Here is a 12,517-nt window from a genome sequence, read left to right on the forward strand (position 1 = left end):
AACGCATCCAAAATGCTTCTGCCAGACTCATACTAGACATCCCCCGCACAGACCACATTTCCGTTCACCTGAAAGACCTTCACTGGCTCCCCGTCAACAAGAGGATAACGTTCCGTCTCCTCACCCACGCACTCAAAGCCCTATACGAACTTGGACCTGATTGTCTCAACACTCGCCTTTCCTTCTACACCCCCACCCGCCAGCTGCGTTCGTCCAACCAAGCCCTCGCCGCTGTGCCGCGCATCCACAAAGCCACCATGGGGGAAGATCCTTCTCCTACTTAGCGGCCAAAACCTGGAATTCCCTTCCCACCCACCTACGCCTTACTCAAAACCACTTAGCCTTCAGAAAACGGCTTAAAACCTGGATATTCGATAAGTAAACCTCCCCTCCCCTTCCTCAAGCGCCTTGAGACCCTCCGGGTATGTAGTGCGCTATATAAATTCAGACTTGACTTGACTTGACTTGAGGAATCTGAAGAAAACAAGGCTCTTTCTGGCGGATACTCTTTCTAACCTCAGATTCCTTCCTTCTCTCCCACCTCCTCATTCTGCGAAGTGGCCTCTTTTTAATATCTTAAAAAGGTCCCAAGTAAGAGTACAGCACATTGTTACCAAAAATGTTCACGCTTTGCTCTGATGGCTCAGAAAGGGAAAGGGCAAAGTAGTGGCAGCTGTTAGAAATAGCACTTTAATGCATCTCTGCTCCATCTCTTCTGGGATGGTGTGGAGCCAGCGTGGAGCCATACAATGCTACCTAGCAGAGTGCAGGAGCACCTTTGTGGAAAGGCATTCCAGATAGCCTGGCACCCGGGGAGTTTTCTTAGGTTAGGAATCTACAGTTAGAGTATTCACCAGAAAGAGCGTTACCTAAGGTAAGTAACTTGTTCTACTGTGCAGTAACTCTGTACCAGTGCCGTGCACTTACAAGCTAAACTCCATGCTATAGGGATTAACCACGTGGGAATACATGCACAATCTCATTGTAAATCCTCGCACATTTCCCAGTTTTGTGGGATTTAACACATACATTTACCACCTACTCTGAGCAGGTGGTAAATGTATGCTGATGCCTCTGTCTGGTGTGGGTGGGTGGAGGGAGATGGGTGTGAGGAGAAGGGGGAAGGAAGGGAAAGCTAAGTTTTGGCAGGTCATGCAATAGCTTTCTTAGCAGTATTACCACCTAGTAAAATCAGGTCCGGTGTTCAACACCCCACAAATACGGGTGTGGGATTATCGATGCACTGAAAATCAGAAGGAACTAAATTACATACAGTTATCCGCTCTGCCTCATTGATAATCTGGGCCGTAGTGGGCGATTAGAAGAAGTAGATGAAGAGAGAGTGGTGTATGTTTAAAACTCTGAGGCTTAACTCTTCAAAGGAGATGACAAGAGGCAGGGTGAAACCAGGGTTGGGTGCCTCCTAGAGGGTGATGAAATCAGGAAGCTAAAACAGAACTGCAGGCAGTAAATAATAAATTGAGGACAACGCAGGGATGGCGATGAGAAGCCGCAGGAGCGAGATGGCCAAAGTATCCACCTGGCTAATAAATGTTACAGTATGTTAAATTCTTGAAATATAAATCAGTATGCCTCCAGAAGAAAACCAGTAACAACAGAACCAGTATGGTAAGGCCACTTGGGCTTCATTGATTGCACAACAGCCATATTGTGTCGAGTATCTGGAAATTACAGGCGCACGTGCACACATGCACAAGTATAAACCAGTTAGCATAGCAAGATGATAAATGGACGTTTTTTTTCCCTGTCTTAGCTCGAGATGGAAAATTACCAACTGAAGATCCAGAATCAAAAGCAGGTGGAACAATTGCAAGCGCTTGAGGACACCCTTCAAGGTAAGGTTTCCTTAGTCTTGGCCTGGAATACTTCATACAACAGGATTCCATTGCTTCAAGCACACATGCACCGACATGAATGTGCATTGCCTCTGTATCTTAGTTGGTGGAGCGATTTGTCTGGTTAATTCTGGTTAATTCTGATAACGAACGCGATTCCTCCACGCTTACTAGTTACGCGACCTCCAGAAAACTGGCTGTTGAACGTTTAAATAAAACTATTCCTGTAAACCTTTGGAGAGTGATGATAATCTATAAACGAGGATCCAAATGTGAAGAATAAAAGCAGAAAACAAAAATGGCTTGGACCTTTGAATTTTTACAGATCGGAAGAATGTTAATATTTACTAGGGAGGAGTATGCACTCGCTTGTTCTTATAACTTCTTATATTAAGAGGACAGCAAGGTCCAGTACCTAGAGTTAGCCTCCTCCTAGCATAAATTGGCAATATCATCCAGGAAAAGAATCACTGGGCCTTCTTTTTTACCTAGAATAATGTGATACAGTCCTGGCTATAGGATTCCACTTATGGTCTAATCATCAAGTCTCTTACTATGTGTTTTGACCAATTAGTTGCATTTTGCCCCATTCTCTACCTTATTATTCTGCCTTCCCGAGCTTTTTACTTCTTGTGCAGAACAATTAATTTGCGCAACAGTACCGTCATATTTTTAACCCTTAAAATGGAAGAATTGATATGAAAAAGTATTGCTGTTATGCAAATAAGCATCTGGATTCATAGGATTTCTGCTGTTTTGTTACTGAAGCTCTTTAAGTTAGAGTGCAGTGTTTTATGCAAACTCTGAAACAAGTGAAGATGAGCAGAACATGATTGATCATAGTCGTTTTTGGGAAAGTCTATAGAATTTAAATGTGTTTAATGGAAACAAATGAAAATTGTTCGTATATGTTATTTCTACTTGCTGCATCTGTGAAATTTGAAACAACGGTTATTTTGTGTGGGATATTTTGTAGGTCGAAGCCTACCAGACAGCGCAGGTGTCTGGTTTGCTAAGAACTTCTTGTCGACTTTCTAAAAGCTTCCATGGGAAAACATTTCACCCATTGCTTACTATTGGCTTTGTCGTTTGTAATTCACAGTTGCTTGCTTTTTATTTGCTGGCTTTATTTGTTTTGGTTGTCCAGCTTAAGTTCGTCCCTCCCATGGTACATTGCCATTTTACTGTATACTTTCCGAGCACTCGCTTTCTGTAAACAGGCCTTTAAACCTTGTTCTTACTTTTGTCACATTTGCTGTGCATTCAGAGATAGAGGTCAAATGTTCAGCTCTGTCTTCTGAAGGAGCTTGGTGTTTACTTTTCTTTCTCTGACTTCAAAGTGAGCGAATTTGTGTGACAATCCTATTGTGTACCCCCACGTTAGGGGAGAGGCTGTAGGGTGTTATTTGTTTTCTAGCACAAAATAAAAATTAACTGTGCTGATATTTCAGAATGTGTCAGAAATAGAAAAGTACAAATGAAGGATATTTGATTTGTAATTCTGAAGTGTGATGGAAACAAATACTTAAATACCATCAAAATGCCTCAATACACTAGGTGATGATATTTCCAAACATTATCGTTTGTGCTCAGTACATCTGAAAGTCTGTGCAAATGAAATGGTCATTTCTATTGAAAATGTGTTGACTGTAATGGCAGTGCGCTACGACACCATTGATTCTCCACACTGCCCCACTCAACTTTACACCACTTCCCAATACTCTTCTCCACTGTATGACCTTCCACTCTTTACCACGCCAATCCAATCTACGACATGCGACTCCACTCTGACATGCTACTCCACGTTACCCCCTCCACTCCAAGACACTCTGACTCTCCACTCTGACTTGTCCCTCCACTCTACATCACCCCACCGCACTCCTATCTACCTCACTCCAATCTATCCCAATCTACTCCACTCCCATCTGCCCCACTCCAGTTCACTACAATCCAGCCAGTCTGCTCCACTCAAATCTACCCCATTCCATTCCACTCTAGTACATACCACTTCACTCCAGTATCGTCCTACCACCCCATCACACTTCTATCTGCCAACTGTAAAATATTGGGGAACATTCTGGCAGATAGATATGAACAAATTCTACGCCCTATAGTCCATCCATATAAGTGTGGGTTTGTCCCCAGCAGGAATACGTCCCAAAACTTACTGCGGTTGTTTCACGTTCAAGATCAGGTCAGGGGCACTCACCCTAACGCGGCTTGTCTAATTCTAGATCTTGAAAAGGCCTTTCATACTCTCACGTGGCCGTACTTTTTTGCGATCCTGTGATGTTCAGGAATAGGTCCAACTCTCTTACAGCTCCTCTACACCAAACACATCTTGTATCAGAATAGGTCAATACATCTCGTCCCCATTCAAGATGGAGAGGGGTACGAGGCACGTATGCCCCCTATCGCCCCTGATCTTCGCCCTGGCAGTAGAACCCCATGCGATACGATTACATCAGGAGGGGACTGCATGGGGCATTCCCATAGCGGACACCGTCCACTGCGTCTCCCTGTATGCGGACAACCTCCTCCTGTACATCCAAGACATTACTGCGGACCTCACACCCATCTGGACAACCTTGACGGAGTTCGCGGAGGCGTCCGGGCTCAGGGTAAACTGGGACAAATGCGCAGTTTACCCATTGCACCCGTCCCTGGAGCCACGGGAGGTGGGAGTGGGTGCACAGAACTTGCCCTGGAGCATGAGCGCCCCCCCCCCCCCGATATCTCAGTGTGCGCCTGTACCACTCCTCCTGACATTTAAGAGGGCAATTATCGCAAAGTGTTGGCAGGCATCAGATCGTCGGTAGGATTCAAGAAGGGCCTCCCGTTGGCCCCGATAGGCCGGGTAACCATAGCCAAGATGATCATTGTTCCCCGGCTGTTATACTACGTCACGAATTTGCCAGTCATTCCACCCAGGGCTTTCTTTCGAGACCTGGACTCGATCCTCCGCTCACTTATTTGGGGAGCTAGCCGACACCGGATAGCTCTCACTAAACTGCAATTGCCCACCATGCAGGGGGGTCTCGGTGCCCCTGCCTTTAAATCGTATTTCCTGGTGGCGCAGCTCCAGTGGCTGTTGTATTGGATGGCAGGTAAGCATACCAGTGAAAACATATACTGAGCAGGGCCCGGTCCCCACCGCACAACTCTGTCATCTGCTGCTACCATGTACCAAACCACGGCAGATGTATCCGCTGCAAGTGTCCGTGGCCCGAAGATGTATGCAAAGAGTGCACCGCATGTCAGCAGGGACCCCATTCTACTCCCCCCGCCTGCCGCTGGTCGGCTGGCCCAAACGGGAGACATACTTCACATCCACCAAGCTCCGTGCATGGACGGAATGTGAGATTACCGAGGCGGAGGCGCTATTCACAGATGGGCAGCTCCGTCCCTACGAGCACCTCATGGAGGAATATGATCTCCCCCGGGGCAATTTTTAACCCACCGACAGCTCATAGAAAATTACCGCCCACTCTCTGAGCTTGCTACTGGCGAGCCGACAACACACCCGGTCATTCGCACCATCCTGTATATGGGTATAGGCCGACACCTGCTACATGGCTGTATAAGTCTATAAGAGAACTGGCTAATAGACCACTACATGCTCTCCGAGCCACTTGGGAAGACGAATTTGGGTGACAGCTACACGACGGGGAGTGGGTAAGTGCACTAGATTTCCCCAAGAAAGTTCCAGAAATGGCGTTTTAAAAATATGCAGTTTTATGTCCTGCATAGAGCGTATCAAACACCGGCGCACCTGCAGCGAATCTACTCAGACACCCAATTTCTCTGCCCCAGATGTCGCTCACCAGACGCACGCTTCCAGCATATATTTTGGAGCTGTCCGACTTTGCAACCATACTGGTCCACAATCCTCGACACAATTAAAGAACTCACAGGACTCACAGATCTGCACATGTGGGAAGCCATTGCCCTAGGAAAATTCCGCAGACCGAAAACAAACAAAGTGCAAGTCCGCTTCGCGGCACTAGCCGCGCTCCTACCCAAAAGATGCACCGCCTTGAACTGGCGAGCTGCATTGGGCCACCCGATTGAGGCATGGGTGGGAGCGGTGTAGAAATGGGCAGTGGCAGAGGAGGAGACCCTGAGGGAGGAGGAAGCAAAGGGTCTGCGAAAGCACCCCATATCATTGAAGTGGGCCATGCTTTCCCACCAGTTTAAACAATCGCACATGCGCACAGATCCAGACGCGTCTCAATACGACCCTACCAACCTGGCAGCACAAACCTCGCAACTGAGCACACATAACACAGCCCCCATGGCCCCGACCGTCACGTGATGTATGAGTATTCCGCTACACACTGCACTGTCTACTGCACCTAGCGACGTCGTCCAACTGATAACCCTTAAACAATACTATGCCACAACTACAGTCTGTAGCTGACACAACCCAGACGCCCTTCACGATGCCTACTCCCTGACTCCCCCCCCCCCCCCCCCCCCTTCAATACATCCCCAGTTTATTCTCCCCGGTTCTCTTCGACATCACGTTACAGAACAGACAAGCAGACTACAAGTTCCAGGATCCCTTCCGTAGGTAGAGTATATGTCCGTTGGTTGAACAACAGCCCACTTCACTCCAATCTACTCCACTCCATATCCACCCTACTCTAATCAAACCCACTCAACTCAATCTAACCCAATCTACTCTACCACAATCTACCCCAATCTACTCCAATCTACCACACTCACTCCAATCTACCCAAATCCACTCCGCTCCACTCGCACAACAAGTAGGTGTGCGGAGGCGCTGAAGCACCTCCAGAATAACTACGTATTTTTAGAATGGAGGAATCCAATCAACAAAAATATTTTTCCCTAAATTATTTTTGTTATGGCCCTTTATATCTTATTTCTGCCATTTCGAAGCACTGTGAATTACAGATGTTTGTATTACCCAATTTTATGGTAGGTAATCTGATGTCATCCGTTGCATGGAACACAGAGCTGGCCATGCCACAAGACCACCGCATTTGTTAGCAACAAACTTTGAACTTACTGAGCTAGCCTGCCGGCCACTGTCTTCAGCCCCATTAGCCTAACTCTGAAAAAGCCCACCTCTTTTGACCGCATCATTTCCTTCTTCCTCTATGCACCTCTATGTGCCTTTCCTTCCTGTGTCCAAAACTGCAGAGGGCAAACCCAGGGCAAGGGGGTCAGTCAATCCTTCTGTGTGGAATTGGTAAATTACTAAGAGGGCTCTTGATCGAAATGATGAATGGCATGACTAAGATAGGCACTCTGCATCTGCACTCCTTGGGTTAACTGTAAGGGTCTTGGCATAATGGCAGACCCCTTACAGTTGAGCGCTCCCCTCTTCTTCACTAGCACAGTGCATATAACATGCAAAACATACGTGGTGTTCCAAGGTGCTCTACGCGCCCCAGAGATTACCCTGGAAGTAGTATTTCTAACTGTGCTTGCATGATAGAAGGCAGTTTCCGGGATATATATATATATATATATATATATATATATATATATATATATATATATTTATATATTTATATATATATATATATATATATATATATATTTATCGTTTATTTATTGATTTTAAAACAAGGTGGATAATCAATGGTACAAAGTCATTGAAAGCGAAGAAGTCATATAATCCCACAACACCCCCCCGCCCCCTCACCCCCTCTGACAGAACAATAGCAGAATTACAGTACACTTCGGACAACTAGACATCGTTTGTTAGTCTGTGATAACAGAGAATATATTTATATAAAGTTCGTCCTTCAGTTCCACACATGTTAGGGGTAAGCCCACATCTATTCCAAGGCATCTTATTGGAATCTACTAATGACTAATGACTCGGGAGCAGGCCAGCCCCAACTTGTGGACTACATATTGTAAAAAGAGAAAGCCTATATGGGACTCAACACATGCAACTCGTAGCAGGTCGGGATGGGACATCAGGAACTCCGTTAAAGGGGCCCAAAAGTCTTTGGGGCGAGAAGATTCCGGCAGCTCTTCCTCATATAATTGAAGCTGATTCTTACAATACACTAGGTCACGGAGCTACTTTTTTTTTTATAGTGGATGACGTTTTGGCTCCCCAGCACTGCGCTACTGCCCTTTTTGCGAAATAAGTAGAAGCTGCTACAATTCGCCTGTTGCAGGGCTCAAGGCGCCGGACATAGCTCAGCAGACATAGCTCAAGGGCGCAACACACAGGCTCCAATACAACATCAGTTAGAATGGCTACCACTGCAGTCCAAAAAGCAAGCATACTCGTACACATCCAGGCAACGTGGAAAGAATCTGCATCCGCTGCTCCACATCTCACAGAGTTGGAGGTTTCTTTTAGACCATATTTATACAGCTGCAAGGGGGAATAATATACTCGCCAGTGTCTGTTGCCCTTTAACCAGTCTCTGTTGCCCTTTAACCAGTGTCTGTTGCCCTTTAACCAGTCTCTGTTGCCCTTTAACCAGTGTCTGTTGCCCTTTAATCAGTGTCTGTTGCCCTTTAACCAGTGTCTGTTGCCCTTTAACCAGTGTCTGTTGCCCTTTAACCAGTGTCTGTTGCCCTTTAACCAGTGTCTGCTTCCCTTCACCAGTGTCTGCTTCCCTTCACCAGTGTCTGTTCCCCTTCACCAGTGTCCGTTCCCCTTCACCAGTGTCAGTTCCCCTTCACCAGTGTCCGTTCCCCTTCACCAGTGTCCGTTCCCCTTCACCAGTGTCCGTTCCCCTTCACCAGTGTCTGTTCCCCTTCACCAGTGTCTGTTCCCCTTCACCAGTGTCTGTTCCCCTTCACCAGTGTCTGTTCCCCTTCACCAGTGTCTGTTCCCCTTCACCAGTGTCTGTTCCCCTTCACCAGTGTCTGTCGCTTAGTGTCCACCCCCCCCAATATCTGCCCTAACACCAGTTCTCTTTCCCTCATACCAGTCTCTATCCCCATACATATCCGTCCCTGTACATCTGTCGTCACCTACACAAGTGTCTGTTTGTGTCTGTTCCCCTTCACCAGTGTCTGCTGCTTAGTAGCTACCCCTCCCCCAATATCTGCCCTAACACCAGTATCTGTCCCTCACACCAGTACTATCCCCATACATGTCCCTCCCCATACATCCGTGGCCACCTACACTTGTGTCGGGCTCCTGTCGCCAGTGTCTGTTCCACTTCACCAGTGTCTGTCGCTTATTGTCCACCCCTCCCCCAGTATCTGTCCCTCATACCAGTGTCTATCCCCATACATGCCCCTCCCATACATCCGTCGCCTCCTACACTTGTGTATGTCTTGCACCACCAGTGCCCAATCAATCAATCAATCAATGACACTTGTAAAGCGCGCTACATACCCGTAGGGTCTCCATCCTCACCACTGAGGTCTGCCCCAACACCATGTCCGTCCTTACACCAGTAAGAGTCTGCCTGTCTCCCTACGCTGGCACCAGTCCCTCAGCAACATTGTCTGTCCCCAAATGTTGCAGTTTCTGTCTCAGCAAGGAGGGAGCACATATTTGCAGACCGTAGACATGTGAATAGGTCAGCAGCTGTTAGGTGTCTGGGAACCACTAGGAATCCATTTCAGAAAGGGGTCAATCTCACCAGGAAGGCAACATTCTCCCTCTACATCCCTCCACCAGGCATGCCCTCCACAAACATTTAGGAGCTGTTAGAAGTGTGAGTGCATGGAAAGGAATGTGGGATCTACCCCTTACGGACACCAACTGCTGGAGTCTGTATCAAAGGGTCGCCTCTTCCCCGCTTTCCAAGAAGCAGACTCAGTTATAGGTGAGACTCTATGTGTGGGTGGCTCTGTGTGTGGCTCTGTGGCTCTGTGGCTCTGTGTGTGTGTGTGTGTGTGTGTGTGTGTGTGTGTGTGTGTGTGTGTGTGTGTGTGTGTGTGTGTGTGTGTGTGTGTGTGTGTGTGTGTGTGTGTGTGTGTGTGTGTGTGTGTGTGTGTGTGTGTGTGTGTGTGTGTGTGTGTGTGTGTGTGTGTGTGTGTGTGTGTGTGTGTGTGTGTGTGTGTGTGTGTAGCTCTGTGTGTAGCTCTGTGTGTAGCTCTGTGTGTGGCTCTGTGTGTGGCTCTGTGTGTGGCTCTGTGTGATTAGCTTTTTTTCTAGGTGGCTCTATGTGTAGGTGGCTCTGTGTGTGTGTGGGGGTGGCTTTGTGTGTGTGTGGGGGTGGCTTTGTGTGTGTGGCTCTGTGTGGGTGTAAATGCAATAGGTCATGCATTTGCAAGCGATTAAGCTATTAGCATTTTAAAAGACAATGCCATTTATTTATAATTAAAAAATATGCCAATAGCTCCACCTTTAATAATGCCGAGACCATTGCATTGTAAATGCTTGTTCTTATTGGAATGTAGTCCATAGTATAGGTGTGCATCCATAGATTGTTATGAAATGGACTCCTTTTTATTATCTTCCTCATTCCCAAACTGCCTGCCCGCAGGTGTTACCTGTGGTTCAATGTGGGTCATCACTTTCAGTTTGCCGTGCTCCCTTTTGTCCTTACCAGCACCCCTTGGGTGTTCACCAAGGTGATGACAGCGATTGCAGCTCATCTGCGGAGATCAGGGGTGCCAGTCTTCCCCTAATTCGACAACTGGCTGTTGAAGGTGGGCTCGCACCAGGCTGCCGTCTCCCAACTCCAGACTACGGCGGACCTTCTTCATTCGCTGGGGTTCACTATCAACATGACAAAGTCACACCTGACTCCTCTCAGGTGCTCCCTTTCATCAGAGCTGTTTTGGACACCATGCTGTTTCAGGCCTATCCTCCCAAATTTCGAGTCGATGATAATCAGGCTATGATACCAATGTTTCAACCTCTATCCTAGATTTCAGTGAGACTGACTCCGAGGCTGCTGGGACTCATGGCCATGTGCATCCTGCTGGTGATACATGCCTACTGGCATATGTGGGCGCTGCAGTGGGACTTGAAGTTCCAGTGCGCGCAGCATCCGGGGAATCTCTTCGACATGGTCCAGATCTCAGAGGAAACTGCAACAGATCTGCAGTGGTGGATAACGAACCACAATTGGGTCTTTCAGATCCCTCTCCCTTCCCCAACCAGATTTCACAGTGGTGACACATGTGTCACTCCTGGGATGGGGCAGCCATCTGGGGGAGGTCGAGATCAAGGGTCTCTTTCTGGAGTGGGAAAAGCCTTGGTTAGATCGGTTTGCCACTGCAGAGAACGTGCAATGTCAGCAGTTATGCTCGCTGGAGTTTCCAAGGTGGCTCTCGCTGATAGATTTTTTTCATTTTGAGTGGAGCTCAGGCCTCCTGTACGCCTTTCTGCCCATACCACTCCTGCCCAGAATTCTCAAGAAGATCAGGACGACCAGGCACAAGTCATTATTGTGGCTCTTGACTGGGCTCAGATCGTTTGGTATCCCGAGCTGTGGGGCATGACCATCGTTCCTCTGATCAAGCTGCCCCTTACGGGAGGATCTTCTGTTACAGTAGATGGGGAGGGTTCCACCCAAATCTGTCAACGCTCCACCGCCATGTGTGGAGATTGAACAGCGACAGTTGTCAGCTTTCGTACTTCTGCCCAAAGTCTGCAATGTTATCTTGGCTGTCAGTCGTCCCTCCACCAAACCAGTATACGCCTGCTGTTGGGGCAAGTTTGTGGCATGGCATGGTGTGACGAGCAACAGATCGACCCTCTTTCTGCTCTTCTCTCGCAGGCCCTTCTCTTTAACCTTTCCCTAGCCCAGCAGGGCTCTGCTCTTGGCACCTTTAAGGGCTATCCTTCTGCTAGCTCAGCCTTTCTGTTGTTGCCTAACCAGCCGTCCCTTTTACAATCCCTTATTGTACATAGGTTTTTGAAAGGTTTGCAACATACATTTCCTCCTTTCTCCTTAATCATGCCTCAGTGGGACCTTAATTTAGTCCTGATGTTTTTGATGTGCGCTTCTTTTGAGCCCTTGCACAACTGTCCTCTCAGGCTGCTTACCATCAAGACACCCTTCTTGGTGGCAATAACATCTGACCTGGGGGGCAGTGAGCTTCAGGCTTTGTCATTCAAGCCTCCATATATGTATATCTTCCCAGACAAGCTGGTTCTTCGCACTAGAGCTTCCTTTCTGCCGAAAGTGGTTACTCCTTTTCATGTATGCCATTACAGGACCCTGCCTTCTTTTAACGCTCCACTGCATCCCTCTAAAGAAGAGGAGCGACTCCGCTGCCTGGACCCAAAAAGAGCATTTTTGTTCTACATTGATCACTTGAGAAAGTTCCGGGTGGACGACCACATCTTCATGGGGTATATCGGAGTGAAGAAGGGAAAGGCGGTGCAGAAGCAGGCCATCTCCGGATGGATCATGCTCTGCATTAAAATCTGCTATGCACTGGCCAAGAAGCAACCCCCTGAGGGCTTGCGTGCTCATTCCACCAGAGCCAAGGCTTCAACCACTACATTAACACGCGGAGTTCATGTCCTGAACACATGCCAGGCAGCAACGTGGGCCTCTCTGCACAACTTCACAAAACACTGCTGCTGTACAGTCAGTTCTGTGAGGACAGGCCCTGTGGTCGCTCTGTCCTGCTGAACTTTGTAGTGTGAAATTGTTTTGCAGATCCACCTCCGGGGAGGTATTGTTTGGGTATTTATTCTAAGGTAAGGAATCTACGGCTAGAAGTCTCTATTAGATGAACAAGTT

General features: G+C 47.7%; 1 protein-coding gene across 1 annotated transcript in view; it reads left to right on the forward strand.

The window, feature by feature from the left end:
* Positions 1-12,517, forward strand: part of PLEKHH1 (pleckstrin homology, MyTH4 and FERM domain containing H1) — a 301,189-nt gene that overhangs the window by 127,774 nt on the left and 160,898 nt on the right. Inside the window, exon 6 of the mRNA XM_086937161.1 lies at positions 1,775-1,856. Within this exon, the coding sequence (XP_086793287.1) occupies positions 1,775-1,856 (82 nt within the window). The remainder of the gene's footprint in view (positions 1-1,774; positions 1,857-12,517) is intronic.

This window comes from Lissotriton vulgaris, chromosome 9 (genome assembly GCF_964263255.1).
Source record: "Lissotriton vulgaris chromosome 9, aLisVul1.2, whole genome shotgun sequence".
NCBI classification, from domain to species: Eukaryota; Metazoa; Chordata; class Amphibia; order Caudata; family Salamandridae; genus Lissotriton; species Lissotriton vulgaris.